Raw genomic sequence first — 18,636 nt, forward strand, 5'->3', positions numbered from 1 at the left:
CGTGGTGCCAGGTAAACAACCTCTCACTCAACGTCAGCAAAACAAAGGAGCTGATTGTGGACTTCAGGAGGAACCAGGCTGGACACGCTCCCATCCTCATCAACAGGGCCGCCCTGGAGACGGTCCCAAAAAAAAGTTCATCGGCATAAACATCTCGAAGGAATTGAAATGGTCAAACCACACGGACACCGTGGTGAAGAAGCTTCAGCGCATAAGACGGCGGGAAGGATAATTGGTATAGATCAAGAATCAGCCACCATCATGCACACAAAAACTCATCCTCCTAAAAGTTGAAAACATTTTACAGGACACTGCTCATCCCCTTCACTCAAAACAGATAGATATGGGGACTCTTTCATTCCAACAGCCATTAGGCTGTATAATAGATAGTCTGTTGGTCCCTCCAGTATACAGGATATTGCACTTTCACTTTAAACGTGTAGCTATAGCACTTTGAATTAATTATTTTGTGTAGTTTCTGTAAAGTATTTTTAAGCACATGACCAAACAAATTTCCCCCTGGTGGGATAATAAAGTTGATCTTAATCTCTGAAGGAGGCACGACAGCTACTCTGCAACCTCAAGAGGCTGAAAAAATGTGGCCTGTCCCCGAGGGCCCTCAGTGTTCTACAGGAGCACCATCGAGAGCATACTGTTGGGCTGCATCACAGCCTGGTACGGCAACTCTGCCGCCGCTGACCGCAAGGCTCTACAGAGGGTGGTACCCTCAGCCGAACGCACAATCGTGTGCACACTGCCTGCCCTCCAGGACACCTACAACACAAGGTGTCGCAGGAAGGCCAAGAAGATCATCATGGACCTCAGCCACCCGAGCCACGGCCTGTTCTCCCTGATTTCAACACTCAATATAGGTGCATCGTGGCAAAGACTGACAGACTGGCCAATAGCTTCCAACCCCAGATCATCAGGCTGCTGAGTAGCCACCAATAGGCTGCTTGCTACCTGCTCCCCCTGTCCCTCTCCTGCCCCCAGACTCACTTCACTTCTCTTTGACCTGCATTGTTGGTCAGATGATTCCACAGTACCCTGAAATGACATCTGTGACCCTGTCAATGTGACTAATAAACTTTCTTGTGCCATCATTGTAATGCCAGGGCTCTTACCATGTCTCTGAGGGGTGGTTGTGGACCACGTGGATGACCTTGCCCGGGGGGTAGAGAGGGGTGGAGGCTGACAGGGCGATGCTGAGATCACTGGGGTGCAGCCAGAGACGGGTGCTGGGGGGCACAGGGGCTGTCTGGGGCTGGGGGCCGTCGTCCACAGGCAGCTCGGACTTAGGAATGCACTTAGTTCCCCCTGCAATGATCCTCCACTGGCAGGGAGATATCAGCAGTTACAACCTATACTGATAGCGGTTAGTGCACAGTGTTGATGCTTCCTTTCTGTAGAATATAGAGTTTGATCACACACACACAGTTTGCTGTCTAATTAGAAAGACATGCGCTACCTTTGGCTTGTCGCTCTTCTGTAAGACTTCCAGCAGGTGGCGCCGAAACCCCTCCAACTGAGAGAGACCAATCCTATGAGAGACAAACAGGAGAGAAATGAGTACAGCTGTACATCATGACATACGATACTTGAAATAGGTGGGGTTTCTACATAGATGACATACCTTGGGACAAGGTCCTTTCCCAAAACGACAGAGGTGACAAACTCTTTGGAGTACTCCATGGCATCCTCACTGTAGAAACAAAACGATGAGGAGAGTCAAATCAAATGTTATTGGTCACACACACATATTTAGCAGATGTTACTGCGGGTGTAGCAAAATGCTTGTCAGACACAAAAAGAGAAAGAGGAAGTGAAAAAAGGAAGAGCGGGTCAGAAAAACTAAGTGTTTGTCTAGTAAGAGTGTGATGTGTACTCTTTCCCTCCGTCACCACTGAAACTGTTGCTGCTGAATTTCCAGCCAGACGTTTTCCACACACACAAATCACGAGTATGATCTCATTCCAGCTAAATAATTCAACATCTCTCCACAGCAAACGTCGATGTGTAGAGGCATCAAGGCCCGCAATGAGTTGCCCTTCGATAAAAAGCACCCAAAATAGACAGCGGTGTCATAAAAGGGATTGGGATCTAATCAATATCAATAGATGAGATCAGAGAGAAACGTGCTAGATCACGAGTCACGACTGACAAATATGAAGAAAAAAGATCTCAGCACAGAAAACAATGGTGTATACAGAGATGGTGCTTCTGAGTTCCCTGCCTTATAATCTAGAAACTGGAGGACTTGACAAAGGCCTCTACCTCATCTGATCAGCACAGATAATCTAGAACCAGTTCGAACCACAAATGACCTTCTCAGAACAGCACTGGACTGGCAGAGCACTGGAACATGTCATAGGCCAGCTTTTTCAAGCAGAAATTTGCATCCTGTAGCTCTAACTCCAAAACGTTCTGGGATACTGTAAAGTCCATGGAGAACAAGAGCACCTCCTCCCAGCTGCCCACTGCACTGAGGCTAGGTAACACGGTCACCACCGATAAATCCGTGATAATCGAAGACTTCAACAAGCATTTCTCAATGGCTGGCCATGCCTTCCTCCTGGCGACTCCAACCTTGGCCAACAGCCCCTCCCCCCCCCCCCCCCCCCCGCTGCTACTCGCCGAAGCCTCCCCAGCTTCTCCTTTACCCAAAGATGTTCTGAAAGAGCTGGAAAACCTGGACCCATACAAATCAGCTGGGCTTGACAATCTGGACCCCCTATTTCTGAAACTGTCCGCCGCCATTGTCGCACCCCCTATTACCAGCCTGTTCAACCTCTCCTTCGTATCATCTGAGATCCCCAAGGATTGGAAAGCTGCCGCGGTCATCCCCCTCTTCAAAGGGGGAGACACCCTGGACCCAAACTGTTACAGACCTATATCCATCCTGCCCTGCCTATCTAAGGTCTTCGAAAGCCAAGTCAACAAACAGATCACTGACCATCTCGAATCCCACCGTACCTTCTCCGCTGTGCAATCCGGTTTCCGAGCCGGTCACGGGTGCACCTCAGCCACGCTCAAGGTACTAAACGATATCATAACCGGCATCGATAAAAGACAGTACTGTGCAGCCGTCTTCATCGACCTGGCCAAGGCTTTCGACTCTGTCAATCACCATATTCTTATCGGCAGACTCAGTAGCCTCGGTTTTTCTAATGACTGCCTTGCCTGGTTCACCAACTACTTTGCAGACAGAGTTCAGTGTGTCAAATCGGAGGGCATGTTGTCCGGTCCTCTGGCAGTCTCTATGGGGGTACCACAGGGTTCAATTCTCAGGCCGACTCTTTTCTCTGTATATATCAATGATGTTGCTCTTGCTGCGGGCGATTCCCTGATCCACCTCTACGCAGACGACACCATTCTGTATACTTCTGGCCCTTCCTTGGACACTGTGCTATCTAACCTCCAAACGAGCTTCAATGCCATACAACACTCCTTCCGTGGCCTCCAACTGCTCTTAAACGCTAGTAAAACCAAATGCATGCTTTTCAACCGTTCGCTGCCTGCACCCGCACGCCCGACTAGCATCACCACCCTGGACGGTTCCGACCTAGAATATGTGGACATCTATAAGTACCTAGGCTAGACTGCAAACTCTCCTTCCAGACTCATATCAAACATCTCCAATCCAAAATCAAATCTAGAGTCGGCTTTCTATTTCGCAACAAAGCCTCCTTCACTCACGCCGCCAAACTTACCCTAGTAAAACTGACTATCCTACCGATCCTCGACTTCGGCGATGTCATCTACAAAATAGCTTCCAATACTCTACTCAGCAAACTGGATGCAGTTTATCACAGTGCCATCCGTTTTGTTACTAAAGCACCTTATACGACCCACCACTGCGACCTGTATGCCCTAGTCGGCTTGCCCTCGCTACATGTTCGTCGTCAGACCCACTGGCTCCAGGTCATCTACAAGGCTATGCTAGGTAAAGTGCCGCCTTATCTCAGTTCACTGGTCACGATGGCTACACCCACCCGTAGCACGCGCTCCAGCAGGTGTATCTCACTGATCATCCCTAAAGCCAAAACCTCATTTGGACGCCTTTCCTTCCAGTTCTCTGCTGCCTGCGACTGGAACGAATTGCAAAAATCTCTGAAGTTGGAGACTTTTATCTCCCTCAACAACTTTAAACATCTGCTATCCGAGCAGCTAACCGATCGCTGCAGCTGTACATAGTCCATCGGTATATAGCCCACCCAATTTACCTACCTCACCACCCATACTGCTTTTATTTATTTACTTTTCTGCTCTTTTGCACACCAGTATCTCTACTTGCACATGATCATCTGATGATTTATCACTCCAGTGTTAATCTGCTAAATTGTAATTATTCGATTTATTGCCTACCTCCTCATGCCTTTTGCACACATTGTATATAGATTCTTTTTTTTTCTACCATGTTATTGACTTGTTTATTGTTTACTCCATGTGTAACTCTGTGTTGTTGTCTGTTCACACTGCTATGCTTTATCTTGGCCAGGTCGCAGTTGCAAATGAGAACCTGTTCTCAACTAGCCTACCTGGTTAAATAAAGGTGAAATTAAAAATAAATATATATATATATATATGTTCACACAACCTCTTTCACCATGATTTACATTGCAAATCCAGTTATAGGGGACTGGCTGCTTTAGAGGTTATTTAGCTTTGCCACAAGGCAACAAGAAACAAGCCCCATAATAGAGCCTAATATCTACTGAAAGACAAGCCCCATAATAGAGCTTAATATCTACTGAAAGGCACAAGCCCAATAGAGCCTAATATCTACTGAAAGACACAAGCCCCATAATAGAGCTTAATATCTACTGAAAGGCACAAGCCCAATAGAGCCTAATATCTACTGAAAGGCAAGCCCCATAATAGAGCTTAATATCTACTGAAAGACACAAGCCCCATAATAGAGCTTAATATCTACTGAAAGACACAAGCCCCATAATAGAGCCTAATATCTACTGAAAGACACAAGCCCCATAATAGAGCCTAATATCTACTGAAAGACACAAGCCCCATAATAGAGCTTAATATCTACTGAAAGCCACAAGCCCCATAATAGAGCTTAATATCTACTGAAAGACACAAGCCCCATAATAGAGCTTAATATCTACTGAAAGACACAAGCCCCATAATAGAGCTTAATATCTACTGAAAGACACAAGCCCCATAATAGAGCTTAATATCTACTGAAAGAAACAAGCCCCACAATAGAGCCTAATATCTACTGAAAGACACACATGGACATGTTACACAGTGATCTTATGACTGTTGAAGGCGAGACGTTTCAGTGTGCGTGTTTAGTGTACTATTGGTAATTTAGTTCCCAATGCAATTCCAGCCTATACAAGCAATGGGATATGGATGTCTGATGCAAAGTTCTCTTGATCCGAGTAGGTCTTGGTGCTTTCTATCCTGTTGCAATAGCTACAAGTGGCTACAAGCAATGGGCCGAGCAACTACATCTACCATATAGTTTGATGACATGATGAAGGCCATAGTTACCTCAGAAGGCCACCTGGTGGAGAGTAGGAGTAGCACTGCAGTGTGGGGTACTGGGGGCGGAGCAGGAAGGACAGAATGGCTGCAGTACCGGCACCAAGGGAGTGTCCCACTATCACCAGCCCGTAGTGCATGGTTCCCTTACCCTGAGAAAAACATTTGGATTAGACTTGTATACACGCACACACACACTCTTCTAATGCTCTGTTCCTATGAAAGTGTTAGTTATGCAAACCTATTACATTTCAACCAATATACACAAATCCTTTCTACCACACAGACATATTCATCACTCATGTACCAAATCTCTTCCAAAGGCTTGTGACAAGATCATTTCCTGCTCCAGTTTCTTCTTAATGTACTCTGCTGAGTAAACCATCCCCTGAGAGAGGAAGAGAAGGAGGGAGGGAAAAGGGGAGAGGGAGAGAGGCAGACTAACATTCATTTTTTCTTCGCTTCAGCATCTTTATTAAATAATTTTAATATCCACTCATTTTACATCTATAAATCATTCCACTTTTGAGAAGTGAAATGGCCCCTGTGCTTTGGGAGCACATTGCACTCTTGGGGATGGTTTGTAACAAAGGGTGAAGAGACACCCAAAGGAACCTCTGATTTGACTAGGTCTGGCTGGGTGAATGCATTCTTACCTTGTGGCCCAGCCAGTTTCCATGCTGCTCCTCCACTGGCAGACGCTCAGAGTCCCCTGTGAGATCAGTCAGGGCATCCTAACACACACACACACACACACACACACACACACACACGTTATGATACTACTACATGCACTTAAAGAGATTCTCTGGTACTTTTGTAAACTTTTTTGCGACTAGTTCTGAAAGTAGCACTCACGAGCCAAAAGTGGTCCCTGAAAACTGCATACTACTTCACATGTGCAGATATGTGCGCCATATCATTGCTCTCGGTATCCCGGCAACCTCATTGGATTACACTGGGCAGGCCTATGCTAGCTGTCACTCAGCGGCAGGAAGCCTAGCGGTTAGAGCGTTGGGACAGTAACCGGAAGGTTGCTTGTTCGAATCCCCGAGTTGGCAACGTGGAAAAATCTGCCGTTCTGCCCTTGATCAAGGCAGATGTCGATTAAGGCAGCCACACGGCACCTCTGATTTAGTTATTGGGTTAAATATGGAAGACACATTTCGGATGAATGAATTCAGTTGTGCCACTGACTAGGTATCCCTTTTAAAATGCGAGGGACTGAACTCATTGGCCAGAACTCAAATTGCTAGGGGGCTGGGCCACATTGGGGGAAATGTAGAGAAAATGGCACCTAGGGATTTCGTGGCCAATTGAGGTAAGACAGTAATTCTGCTCATAGATTATGCATGTATGAACTACACATTGACACATCTAGACCAAATAGGGAGGTTTAAAAAATACTTTCTTAGTTGCCAGAGAATGTCTTTATTGGTGGAGGTGATAACAAAAGATGAAAGACAGGAGAGACAGAGTATGTGTGTGTGAGAGAGAGAAAATGTGCTCCATTTCCTCAAGTAAATAAAAAACTATTTTGATGTGAGAAAAATAACCGTGACATTTTAAATAGATGGGTTGACACATATTCGAGGCGAGTTCTGAATACTGCTAGCAAGTGCAAGATATTTTCTTTCTGCTCCAGTTAAATAATATTCTCCTTTCCTTGGACACTGTTAAAGAAAAGTTACCTCATAAATCGTGCTGCGGAGTATAGTGATTTTACAGTACTTGAGCAAAATTGAGCCCAGAGAATGTTCAGCCAACAAGAGAGAGGGTGTGGGAGTTCAGTTGAAGATGGAGACTTCATGGGAATTTGATGTCATAGAACTGCGAGGAATTTAACTTCACTGAAAGTCGTTGTACTGCTTAACATTGTATTGTGCTCCATGATTGACTGTCATGGACTTTGGTGACTATCTGGTCATTCACTTGTGAGTCATTGTCTGCATCCCAAATAGCACCTTTTGGCCTATATAGTGGACTGTGTAGGTTGTTGCAGTCTTTTTTGGAGATGCCATCACCCTCTCTCTTTTTTAAAACACTACATGCACAACTTCCGACCAGAAGCTCTTGTCAAAAAGTGTTGCAATATATAGGGAATAGGTTGCCATTTGGAACACAACCATGGTCGTTTGATGACTCTCTGGTCAGTCACTTGTGAGTCATTGGTTTGTCACTGTGTCTTACTTTGGGGGACAGGGTTCCTCGAATGCTGATGACAACTTTCTTTTTCCCATGATCCACAGCCACAAAGAAAGGTGTCTCATAAACCTATGAAGGGGAGAGAGAGAATAGTGAGAGGTAGCAGCTAAATCTATTTATTTTGGTAACACACATCAATCAAAGGCATCGCAGAAGAAACAGCCAAGGACTATAATGATGACTTCCATCATGGAGTGCCCTGGCCTAACTCCCTCTGTGATGCGAGTCTGCAGAGTCCAGACCCTCCACTCTTCTGCTAGCTAGCCTGCATGGTGTGGTTTAATGGATGGAAAGTCAGACTTGGCCCAGTTAACAGAGAAGTCTGCTTTACAAATCAGTCAGTGTGTTTTGAGTGCTCTCTTTCTCGCTACGGCAACTTCCCTCTGCGAACAGGAAATAATTAACAGGTGGAATATTTTGGATGTGATTTGGAAAGTATTTGTCCAGCCAGACGATTGGCAGTGTGATTTACTTCCCTTGCTACAGAGCAATGCAAGGTGTTATATTACATGCAAGGTGTTATATTACATGCAAGGCGTTATATTACATATATTGTTGAGGGAACTAAGTGCAATATATCATCAAGAAGTCATTTCGAGAAACAATTCCAAGGCGAGTGATACAGCAAATATTTGACTGACAGACAATATGACAAATCATACACCTGTTCATCTGTACTTTGCAAATTGCTTCTACTAACACTGCATGTTGTATCTTCTGTATTCTACTCATGCCTGGTAATTGTCCAGACTGTCACCCTTCCATTTGGTACTCACCGCGTCGTGCCAGGATGTGTAGACAACGTGGACCTGCTTCAGCTCTCTGTCCAGGAAGTGGCGGCGGATAGCCAGGACGTTACAGCCACAACAGTTATCCTCCTCCACTGTCACTGTCTGGGACAGCCTAGAGCCAGACCCTGATGTACAGCTGAGAGAGGAGGAGAAGGGGAGAGAGAGAGACAGAGAGAGAGGAAAATGGAGAGAGGAAGAGAGAGAAAGGGGAGAGATGGAGAGAGATTACTACAATAGATCCTTAAATTGAGTGTGCGAGTCTAAAACCCAAACATATCTGTGTGATTCAGTGTATTTAGGTCTTTGTATCACTAGTCAAGTGGGTCAGTGTTTTGTCTGAACAGTGGAGTGGAACACGCTGTGTGTCAGTGCTCCATTGTTTACCCACTGTGTCAGAGAGTAGGGTCTGACCAGAGTGTTATTGTCCCAGTGGAATACCACGTTGTCAATACTGATGAATGTGAAATGTGAAACCGGTGTAAGTGCATGGGATGGGAGGGAGGCAGGCAGACTTACTGGCAGGAGCTGGCCAGGCGGCACAGCCCACAGGCAGGCTTCCTCATCAGGTACATGGGCCAGCCGTACGCTGCCAGGGCAAACAGCATGTAGTAACACACCTCCTTGTACATGCCCATCTCCGTCTGAGGGACACACACACAATGTTAAAAATACATCCACAAACAGAGAGAGGCTACACCGCTGCCTTAGATGTTCAATATAAATCCACAAACACACACTCACCGAGTTCTTAAGGTCCAGGTATTTGGTGTTGCGAGTTACAGGCATTCCAGATAAGAAAGCTAAAATGTCATTGTTGGCCTGAAGGAGAAAAACAACAATTTCACACACTAATAAGACTGTCAAACACAAACAGGCCCTCCAACTCTGTTAGCATTTTACCTGTAACGTTTCCCCCCCATCCCTCTCTCTTTCTCTCTCCACACTGGTCCCCATCCCCTGTTACCTGGTCCAGGATGGCACCTCTGTTGGACCTCTGTCTCTGGCGAAGCAGCACCAGGCCAGCTATGATGTCACTAGGCACAATGTCCAGATCTCTGAAGAACTCTGCAAACAGGCTGGCCACCTCGGAATACGCATCCTAACGGGAGAGGAGAGATCGAGGTTGAACCTTGAATAACCACAAGAATGGATCCCAACCACAACCATTGATTCTCACTAAATAGATTGTATCATACAGGAAGTTGGGGGATGGATAGAGGAACAAGAATTCTATTTCCCTCACAGACTGTGTGTCCTGGGCTCGGGTGCAGCACATGAAGAACTTCAGTCTCCTGCTCCAGCTGCTGGCTTGGCCCTCCTCTAGCCTGTGTCTGAAGAAGGGAGGCACAGCAGGATGGTTACCTTAGTGTGCTGTGCTGGGTGAGGACAGAGTAGGACAGAGAGGGTAGTAGTGTGTAGGGCAGATGGTAGTAGTGTGTAGGGAAGAGGGTACCAACCTGAGGGTGCAGGTGGTATACTCTGTAGAGATGGTAGTGTGTAGGGCAGAGGGTACCAACCTGAGGGTTTAGAGATGGTAGTGTGTAGGGCAGATCGTACCAACCTAAGGGTGTACAGGCGGTAGTATGCAGGGAAGAGGGTACCAACCTGAGGGTGTAGGTGGTGAGGTTGCGTTGGCGTCGCCGGGTGGCTTTCAGTTTAACAAATGTGCGTCCCGTGGGGTCAAAGGTACACATGAGCGTGAAGCACACGCTGAAGATCACCAGCCAATTGCACACCACAATCCCTGGGGTGAGACGGGATAGTTTTGATATATTGTGATCTTCATAACGAACCACGCAATGGTGTAAGAAAAGCAAAACATGCCCATGAGCATTTCTACTCCATTACTTTGTTTTACAAGTCCGTCCTTGTTCTCTTTGAAGATTACTCTAGTCTACAACATATTTACTCTAGTGATTGCTGCTCCCTCGTACTCCCTCTCTAACTCACCCAAAGCAAGGTTCTTGGCAGTGACATCAGAGCACGGTTGGTAGTATTGGAAAAGCCAGGCGATCCCCACCACTGCATATACCAACTCCACCAACAAAATGGCTGAAAGAGAGAAAGCAGGGAGGGAAGAGAAACAACATTACTCAATATTGTGAAATTAGACAGGATACTTCAGAAAGTATTCAGACACCTCAACTTTTCCCACATTTTGTTACGTTACAGGCTTATTCTAAAATGTATTTAAAAATAAATAAATCCTCAGCAATCAACACACAATACCCCATAAAACAGGTTTAGAAATGTTAGCGTCATTTTTGCAAAAAAACAAAATACCTTATTTACTGTTAGGTTCTTAGTAAATAACTCACGGACACTAGAGAAGCTTTAACCAAGTTTAATCATTCCCAAAGGTTCTGTACAGCTGTAATCAGACAGCAAAACATTTCTCACATCACAGTTTATTTACATCCTACTTAAGACAGTCCCTCTCTCCATCCTTAGTTTATGCCCAAGCGAAAGAAGGTAACCAGATACTAACCCTGATTACTCCCTTAAGAGGAACTGACCTCAACCCCTCATTCACCTAATCCACAGATATCCATCTGTATTCCCTATATCAACACATCGCTCTCCTCTCCTCCATCAAACACATTCCAAAGCCTTCTGGGTTGCTACAGATTCTTTCTATTCAAGGCTTCGTCTCTATCATTTATTTAATATCTCAATGTTCAAAGTTTAGCCGATTCCAACATTACATAAGTATTCAGAACCTTTGCTATGAGACTCGAAATTGAGCACAGCTGCATCCTGTTTCCATTGATCATCCTTGAGATGTTTCTACAACTTGATTGGAGTCCACCTGTGGTAAATTCAATTGATTGGACATGATTTGGAAAAGGCACACACTTGTCTATATAAGGTCCCATAGTGCATGTCAGAGCAAAAAACAAGACATGAGGTCGAAGGACATGAGCTCCGAGACAGGATTGTGTCAAGGCACAGATCTGGGGAAGAATATCAAATAATCTCTGCAGCATTGAAGGTCCAAAAACACAGTAGCCTACATCATTCTTAAATGGCAGAAGTTTGGAACCCCCAAGACACTCCCTAGAGCTGTCCGTCCGGCCAAACTGAACAATCGGGGGAGAAGGGCCTTAGTCAAGGAGGTGACTAAGAACCCAATGTTCACTCCTCTGTGGAGATGGGAGAACCATCCAGAAGGACAACCATCTCTGCAGCACTCCATCAATCAGGCATTTATGGTAGAGTGGCCAGATGGAAGCCACTCCTCAGTAAAAGGCACATGACAGCCCGCTTGGAGTTTGCCAAAAGGCACCTAAAGACTCTCAAACCATGAGAAGCAACATTATTTTTCGCCTGAATGCCAAGCGTCACTTCTGGAGGAAACCTGGCACCATCCCTATGGTGAAGCATGGTGGTGGCAGCATCATGCTGTGGGAATGTTATTCAGCGGCAGGGAGTGGGAAACTAGTCAGGATCGAGGCAAAGACAAACAGAGCAAAGTACAGAGAGATCCTTGATGAAAACCTGCTCCAGAGCACTCAGGACCTCAGACTGGGGCGAAGGTTCACCTTCCAACAGGACAACGGCCCTAAGCACACAGCCAAGACAAAGCAGGAGTGGATTCGGGACAAGTCTCAATGTCCTTGAGTGGCCCAGCCAGAGCCCGGACTTGAACCCGATCGAACTTCTCTGAAGAGACCCGAAAATAGCTGTGCAGCAACGCTCCCCATCCAACCTGATAGAGCTTGAGAGGATCTGCAGGGAATGGGAGAAACTCCCCAAATAAAGATGTGCCAAGCTTGTAGAGTCATACCCAAGAAGGCTTGATGCCATGATAATTGCCAAAGGTGCTTCAACAATGTACTGAGTAAAGGGTCTGAATACTTATATAAATGTAATATTTCCATTTTGAATTTTTTATAAATTAACAAACATTTCTAAAAAACTGTTTTTGCTTTGTCACTATGAGGGAAAAAAAACAATTTATTCAGTTTAAGGAAAAGACTAACATAATAAAATGTGGAAAAGTCAAGGGGTCTGAATACTTTCTGATGGCACTGTATGTTAAGCGTGACTAATATATATATAGTGTGTCTGTGATAACATGCTGCTGTGTCTTACCTAGTCGTATGTAGATGACATACTGCACAGCTTCTCTGGGCTGTGTGTAGAGGATGCTGCCTCTCATACTCAGCCATATGATGGCGCTCTCACAGATCAGGCAGCTGACCAAGATGCCCAGGTACCCCCGGCCATGGTCCACCAGGGTGACCGAGCAGGACTGGTCCGAGCCATAGGGCAGGCTGAACAGAACCACAGACAGAACCACCAGCCTGGCAGGGGAGGGGGAGGGAGGGGGATGGTCACAGATGACACACCCATGGTTCAGACAACATTTTTGGGGGTAAATTTTCCATCTCATATACAGCTTCATACTTTTAGCTTGGTGAGGGGACCAGACAGACTGACACAGGAACATACACTCACAGAGAGAAACATCCAAACGCAGTACTCACCAGATGCAGTGCAGTAGAAAGAGGAAGAGGGCGGGCAGCACTAGGTCATCACTACCAACTGACCAGCGCCGCCGAAACATCACCATACCAGGCATCACTGCCCTGTGAGGGAGAGAGGAAGAAAACAGCACATTACGACACAAATCTTTACAACCTCGAACAAAAGAGCGCTTAAAATAGTGGTTTAACACACACCCTTGGTTTTAATAAATCCTGCCCACAGTACCCAGCATCGCTGCCCTCGGAGAAAGCAAGAGAGGACGAGAAATAAAAAAAAGCACAATGTCCACATCATGGTGTGATCAAAAGGCCAGACCCTCTTTCCCCACTGACCAGCTTTCATAATAGCCAAGACTTCCTCAAAGCTCTGCTGCATCAGTCAGACTATAGCAGAACTATCAGTACGCTCTGTTTCTCCTCACAATGAAACTCTCCAGATGGAAAGAGGTGAAATGGAAATATGGAGGGAAAGAGTGTGAGAGGGGGAGGGAGGGAGACAGTGGGATAATGGCTAAGCTAGTTTATGTGGATAATGTGGCCCAGGTAATGAGTGAGGGTGTGAGAGAGGACTTGTTTTAATGGGTTTGTTTGTTACCATATGCTCTGGCAACGTGAACACCGCTTTCATTCTTCCCTTCCCTTGATCCAAAAGGGCAGTCTAAAACAAGTCAAAAGTGCCTTAGGCCTAGATTGAACTGAAGTAAAAGAGAGGGAGAGCGTGAGGGATCTGGAGAGGTGGCTAGCCTTAGCCTATAGTGGTATACCGTTAGCATATTTGGTCAAAACAGAAGCAAAGCCCACTGTCACAAAACACATGGGTAGCAGATGGTTAAAAACGTGTAAGGAACGCCTAGTGTGACAGTGTACCAAGTTTGTGACTCATTTTATAGAGAATTTAACTAAAGCGTGGGGGCAGGGATCCTAAAACTGGATAAAGTCGGCAACTACATATTCCATGATTTTCAAGACAACTATGTCTAGAGTATGCTTCAATAAAGGCTGGCTAAACAGTGTGACAGGTCTATATGGTCTCACTAAAGGTTAGGACAACATTACTGCTCTGCCCCCCCCTGTCGCCGGCTGCCACATGGCTTCCTGTGGGTGTGACTCACATTATAGAGAAGAGGGTAGGAGGAGTGGAATGAGAGAAGAGGGGAAAAAAGGAATAAGAGAGTAAACCCCTTGTCATTTAGGCCGAAACAAAATTAGACTAATGAAATATAGCAGGTCCCACAATGCAGGAGGTCTGTCCTCCACCACTTGAGACAGTGATGTCATCACTCCAAACCCTCCAGGCCGTGTGTTATAGCCTAGATACAGGTTGCAGTCCCCATGGGGATCTTACCAGTGAAACACACTACCACTTTAACTGGAAAGGCTATATCAATAGAATCAGTGAAGCAGCACACTCTCCCATACCAATAAGCCCATGTGCTTTTATTGAATCTGATTAGGCCTAGGTTTAGAAGTCTGGGACAGGTATTGACGGAGAGGATGACGGAGGAGAAGGCTCCCGGGTGGCGCAGCAGTCTAAGGCACTGCATCTCGGTGCTAGAGGTGTCACTACAGACACCCTGGTTCGAATCCAGGCTGTATCACAACCGGCCGTGATTGGGCGGCACACATTTGGCCCAGCGTCATCTGGGTTTGGCCGGTGTAGGCCGTCATTGTAAATAAGAATTTGTTCTTAACTGAACTGCCTAGTAAAATAAAGGTGAAATACAATTGTAGGGAGAAGCCGAGTTTCTGTTCTCAAACCCCTAACTGTCCCTTTGTCTTTCAGAAAGTATAATAGGTTACATATTAACTATTAACATTGCTTGCCTTTTAGGGTAATGGCTCCTAGGACCTCTAACAAAGAGAGTATGGATTTAATGGCAGGCGTAAACGGCTTTCCTTTGCCAACTGGTAGGCTATTCTAGGAACCATACATGTAACTGTATGACAGTCAACACAAATCCACAATACCCAGGTCATAGAAACTGTATGGAATACAGCCATACAGTATAATTCATTTGGGATAAATTCCTTTGATGATAAACAACACAGGCTGATCCATACTCCTTGGTTTGGCTGTACTCCATTAGTGCTCATACAGACAACACCCAGCTCATCTCACAGTAATATCCACTGTCCAACTCCAAGCCCTCCCATATGGCAGTGACCTCCCCAGAGCCCACCCAAGCAGAGTTCCGCCGTCCAGTCAGGACTGTGACCTCTGCTGAAATGTTTTTTTTCTACTGTAGCTTCAAAACGAGGATTATAAATCACTCATCAGTGCATGTCTTAAACCCACAGGCCACCGCATGCGCTTAGCATAGGGCATCCATCACCCTAGAGATGTGCAAGACTCTGGGTAAACATTTATCAAATGCACTTAGGTAGGTAGAACTGGGCTTCTGTTGAATTGGAAAACTTTTGAAAGCGTTTTCTTTTGTGGTGTAACATGAAGAAAGAATTGAGAAATATTGTAGGGACATAATAATGAGCCATTTTATTCAACAGACTCAGCATCAACAACATGGCAGGAAAGCTAAGTGATACTAAGAGATTCGGCGAGACTAAGAGACTTCCAGGTCATAAAGACCTCAAAGAACATGATTTTAGGAACGTGGATGGCACCTTCAGCTTGGAAATGCAGAGACCATATTAAGCTGTTAGAAATGTCCCCAAACCAGTTGAAGAGAGAACATACAGTACCAGTCAAAGGTTTGGACAGACCTACTCATTCCAGGGTTTCTCTTTATTTTAACTATTTTCTACATTGTAGAATAGTGAAGACATCAAAACTATTACATTTCACACATGAAATCATGTAGTAACCAAAAAAAAGTGTTAAACAAATCAAAATATATTTTATACATTTGAGATTATTCAAAGTAGCCACCCTTTGCGTTGACAGCTTTGCACACTCTTAGCATTCTCTCAACCAGTTTCATGAGGTAGTCACCTGGGATGCATTTCAATTAACAGGTGTGCCTTGTTAAAGTTAATTTGTGGAATTTCTTTCCTTCTTAAGGCGTTTGAGCCAATCAGTTGAGACGTGACAAGGTAGGGGAAGATAGCCCTATTTGGTAAAAGACCAAATCCATATTATGGCAAGAACAGCTCAAATGAGCAAAGAGAAACGACAGTCCATTAAATTAATTTCTTTATCGTGTCCCTTTGGGGAAATGTAGTATTGCGTATACGGTTTCAGGCCACTCTACAAGACAGTTCTCTGCATTCTGTCAACTGTGAGTCATAGAATCTCTCACTACTACAATCTATTCTAATTTGGATCTGTGAATCCAACTAACATGTGTTTTGTGGAATGTTTGTATGACTCAGAGAGGAACCTCTTCAGCATAGTGCTTTGTCTGTCCAGTGACGTCACTCAAAACAATTATTAAAACCCTTTCCTGTATTAAAATGACCTAGTGGCCTCATGGGTGGAATATTAAACATTTTCACAATTTCATAACTAAATATATGAACTCAGCAAAAAAGAAAATTCCTCTCACTGTCAACTGCGTCTATTTTCAGCAAACATAACATGTGTAAATATTTGTATGAACATGACAAGTTTCAACAACAGACATAAGCTGAACAAGTTCCACAGACATGTGACTAACAGAAATGGAATAATGTATCCCTGAACAAATCAAAAGTAAGTCAGTATCTGGTGTGGCCACCAGCTGCATTAAGTACTGCAGTGCATCTCCTTCTCATGGACTGCACCAGATTTGCCAGTTCTTCCTGTGAGATACCCCACTCTTCTAACAAGGCACCTGCAATTTCCCGGACATTTCTGGGGGGGAATGGCTCTAGCCCTCACCCTCCGATCCAACAGGTCCCAGACGTGCTCAATGGGATTGAGATCCGGGCTCTTTGCTGGCCATGGCAGAACACTGACATTCCTGTCTTGCAGGAAATCACGCACAGAACGAGCAGTATGGCTGGTGGCATTGTCGTGCTGGAGGGTCATGTCAGGATGAGCATGCAGGAAGGGTAGCACATGAGGGAGGAGGAGGTCTTCCCTGTAACGCACAGCGTTGAGATTGTCTGCAATGACAACAAGCTCAGTCCGATGTGACACACCGGCCCAGACCATGACGGACCCTCCACCCCCGAATCGATCCCGCTCCAGAGTACAGGCTTCGGTGTAACGCTCATTCCTTCGACGATAAATGCGAATCCGACCATCACCCCTGGTGAGACAAAGCCGCGACTCGTCAGTTTAGAGCACTTTTTGCCAGTCCCGTCTGGTCCAGCGACCAGATGGGCAGGGACCCCGGGCATCTTTCTTTTGGTGTTTTTCAGAGTCAGTAGAAAGGCCTTCTTAGTGTCCTAAGTTTTCATAACTGTGACCTTAATTGCCTACCGTCTGTAAGCTGTTAGTGTCTTAACGACAGTTCCACAGGTGCATGTTTATTAATTGTTTATGGTTCATTGAACAAGCATGGGAAACAGTGTTTAAACCCTTTACAATGAAGATCTGTGAAGTTAATTGGATTTTTAACAAATTATCTTTGAAAGACAGGGTCCTGAAAAAGTGACGTTTCTTTTTTTGCTGAGATAAAAAATAAATAAAGCCAAAAAGAAAACATTTTTCTATGTTAAACAGTTTTGTTATATTTCATTCTTCTATGATGTACAGTGGGGAGAACAAGTATTTGATACACTGCCGATTTTGCAGGTTTTCCTACTTACAAAGCATGTAGAGGTCTGTCATTTTTATTTAATAAAATGCAAATTAATACTTAAAAATCATACAATGTGATTTTCTGGATTTTTGTTTTAGATTCCGTCTCTCACAGTTGAAGTGTACCTATGATAAACATTACAGACCTCTACATGCTTTGTAAGTAGGAAAACCTGCAAAATCGACAGTGTATCAAATACTTGTTCTCCCCACTGTATATAAAGTGTAATATTGGGATGCAAACTCAAAAATGTAATACATCTGACATGGTGTCTTCTTTTTTTTTTTTAAATTAAGCCCATAACCATGTGTGTTTGAGGTGTATACTGTTGTTTCAAAGTAGATATCATAACCTCCATAGATAAAAGACAGTACTGTGCAGCCGTCTTCATCGACCTGGCCAAGGCTTTCGACTCTGTCAATCACCGCATTCTTATCGGCAGACTCAATAGCCTTGGCTTCTCAAATGACTGCCTCGCCTGGTTCACCAATTACTTCTCAGATAGAGTTCAGTGTGTCAAATCGTAGGGCCTGTTGTCCGGACCTCTGGCAGTCTCTATGGGGTGCCACAGGGTTAAATTTTCGGGCTGACTCTTTTCTCTGTATATATCAATGATGTCGCTCTTGCTGCTGGTGATTCTCTGATCCACCTCTACACAGACGACACCATTCTGTATATATCTGGCCCTTCATTGGACACTGTGCTAACAAACCTCCAAACGAGCTTCAACCCCATACAACACTCCTTCCGTTGCCTCCAACTGCTTTTAAATGCTAGTAAAACTAAGTGTATGCTCTTCAACCGAATGCTGCCCGCACCCGCCCGACTAGCATCACTACTCTGGACGGTTCTGACTTAGAATATGTGGACAACTACAAATACCTAGGTGTCTGGTTAGACTGTAAACTCTCCTTCCAGACTCACAGTAAGCATCTCCAATCCAAAACTAAATCTAGAATC

General features: G+C 45.0%; 1 protein-coding gene across 4 annotated transcripts in view; it reads right to left on the reverse strand.

Annotated features, from left to right (window-relative positions):
- The window catches only part of LOC139575898 (diacylglycerol lipase-alpha-like), a 49,975-nt gene that overhangs the window by 12,510 nt on the left and 18,829 nt on the right, over positions 1-18,636 (reverse strand). For 2 of the 4 annotated variants that reach the window (XM_071401327.1, XM_071401330.1), the window contains exons 2-18: positions 12,992-13,093; positions 12,597-12,808; positions 10,452-10,553; positions 10,107-10,245; positions 9,959-10,018; positions 9,745-9,832; positions 9,466-9,600; positions 9,243-9,320; positions 9,018-9,142; positions 8,487-8,637; positions 7,696-7,779; positions 6,162-6,239; positions 5,813-5,893; positions 5,515-5,657; positions 1,634-1,702; positions 1,469-1,541; positions 1,125-1,333 (exon numbers count right to left, since the gene is read on the reverse strand). In XM_071401327.1, coding sequence (XP_071257428.1) covers positions 1,125-1,333; positions 1,469-1,541; positions 1,634-1,702; positions 5,515-5,657; positions 5,813-5,893; positions 6,162-6,239; positions 7,696-7,779; positions 8,487-8,637; positions 9,018-9,142; positions 9,243-9,320; positions 9,466-9,600; positions 9,745-9,832; positions 9,959-10,018; positions 10,107-10,245; positions 10,452-10,553; positions 12,597-12,808; positions 12,992-13,086 — 1,922 coding nt within the window. In that variant the 5' untranslated portion in view covers positions 13,087-13,093. Of the gene's footprint in view, positions 1-1,124; positions 1,334-1,468; positions 1,542-1,633; positions 1,703-5,514; positions 5,658-5,812; positions 5,894-6,161; positions 6,240-7,695; positions 7,780-8,486; positions 8,638-9,017; positions 9,143-9,242; positions 9,321-9,465; positions 9,601-9,744; positions 9,833-9,958; positions 10,019-10,106; positions 10,246-10,451; positions 10,554-12,596; positions 12,809-12,991; positions 13,094-13,186; positions 13,233-18,636 lie in introns of those variants that run through there. The other 2 variants (XM_071401328.1, XM_071401329.1) reach the window with 2 other exon arrangements.

This window comes from Salvelinus alpinus, chromosome 5 (assembly GCF_045679555.1).
Source record: "Salvelinus alpinus chromosome 5, SLU_Salpinus.1, whole genome shotgun sequence".
Lineage (NCBI taxonomy): Eukaryota > Metazoa > Chordata > Actinopteri > Salmoniformes > Salmonidae > Salvelinus > Salvelinus alpinus.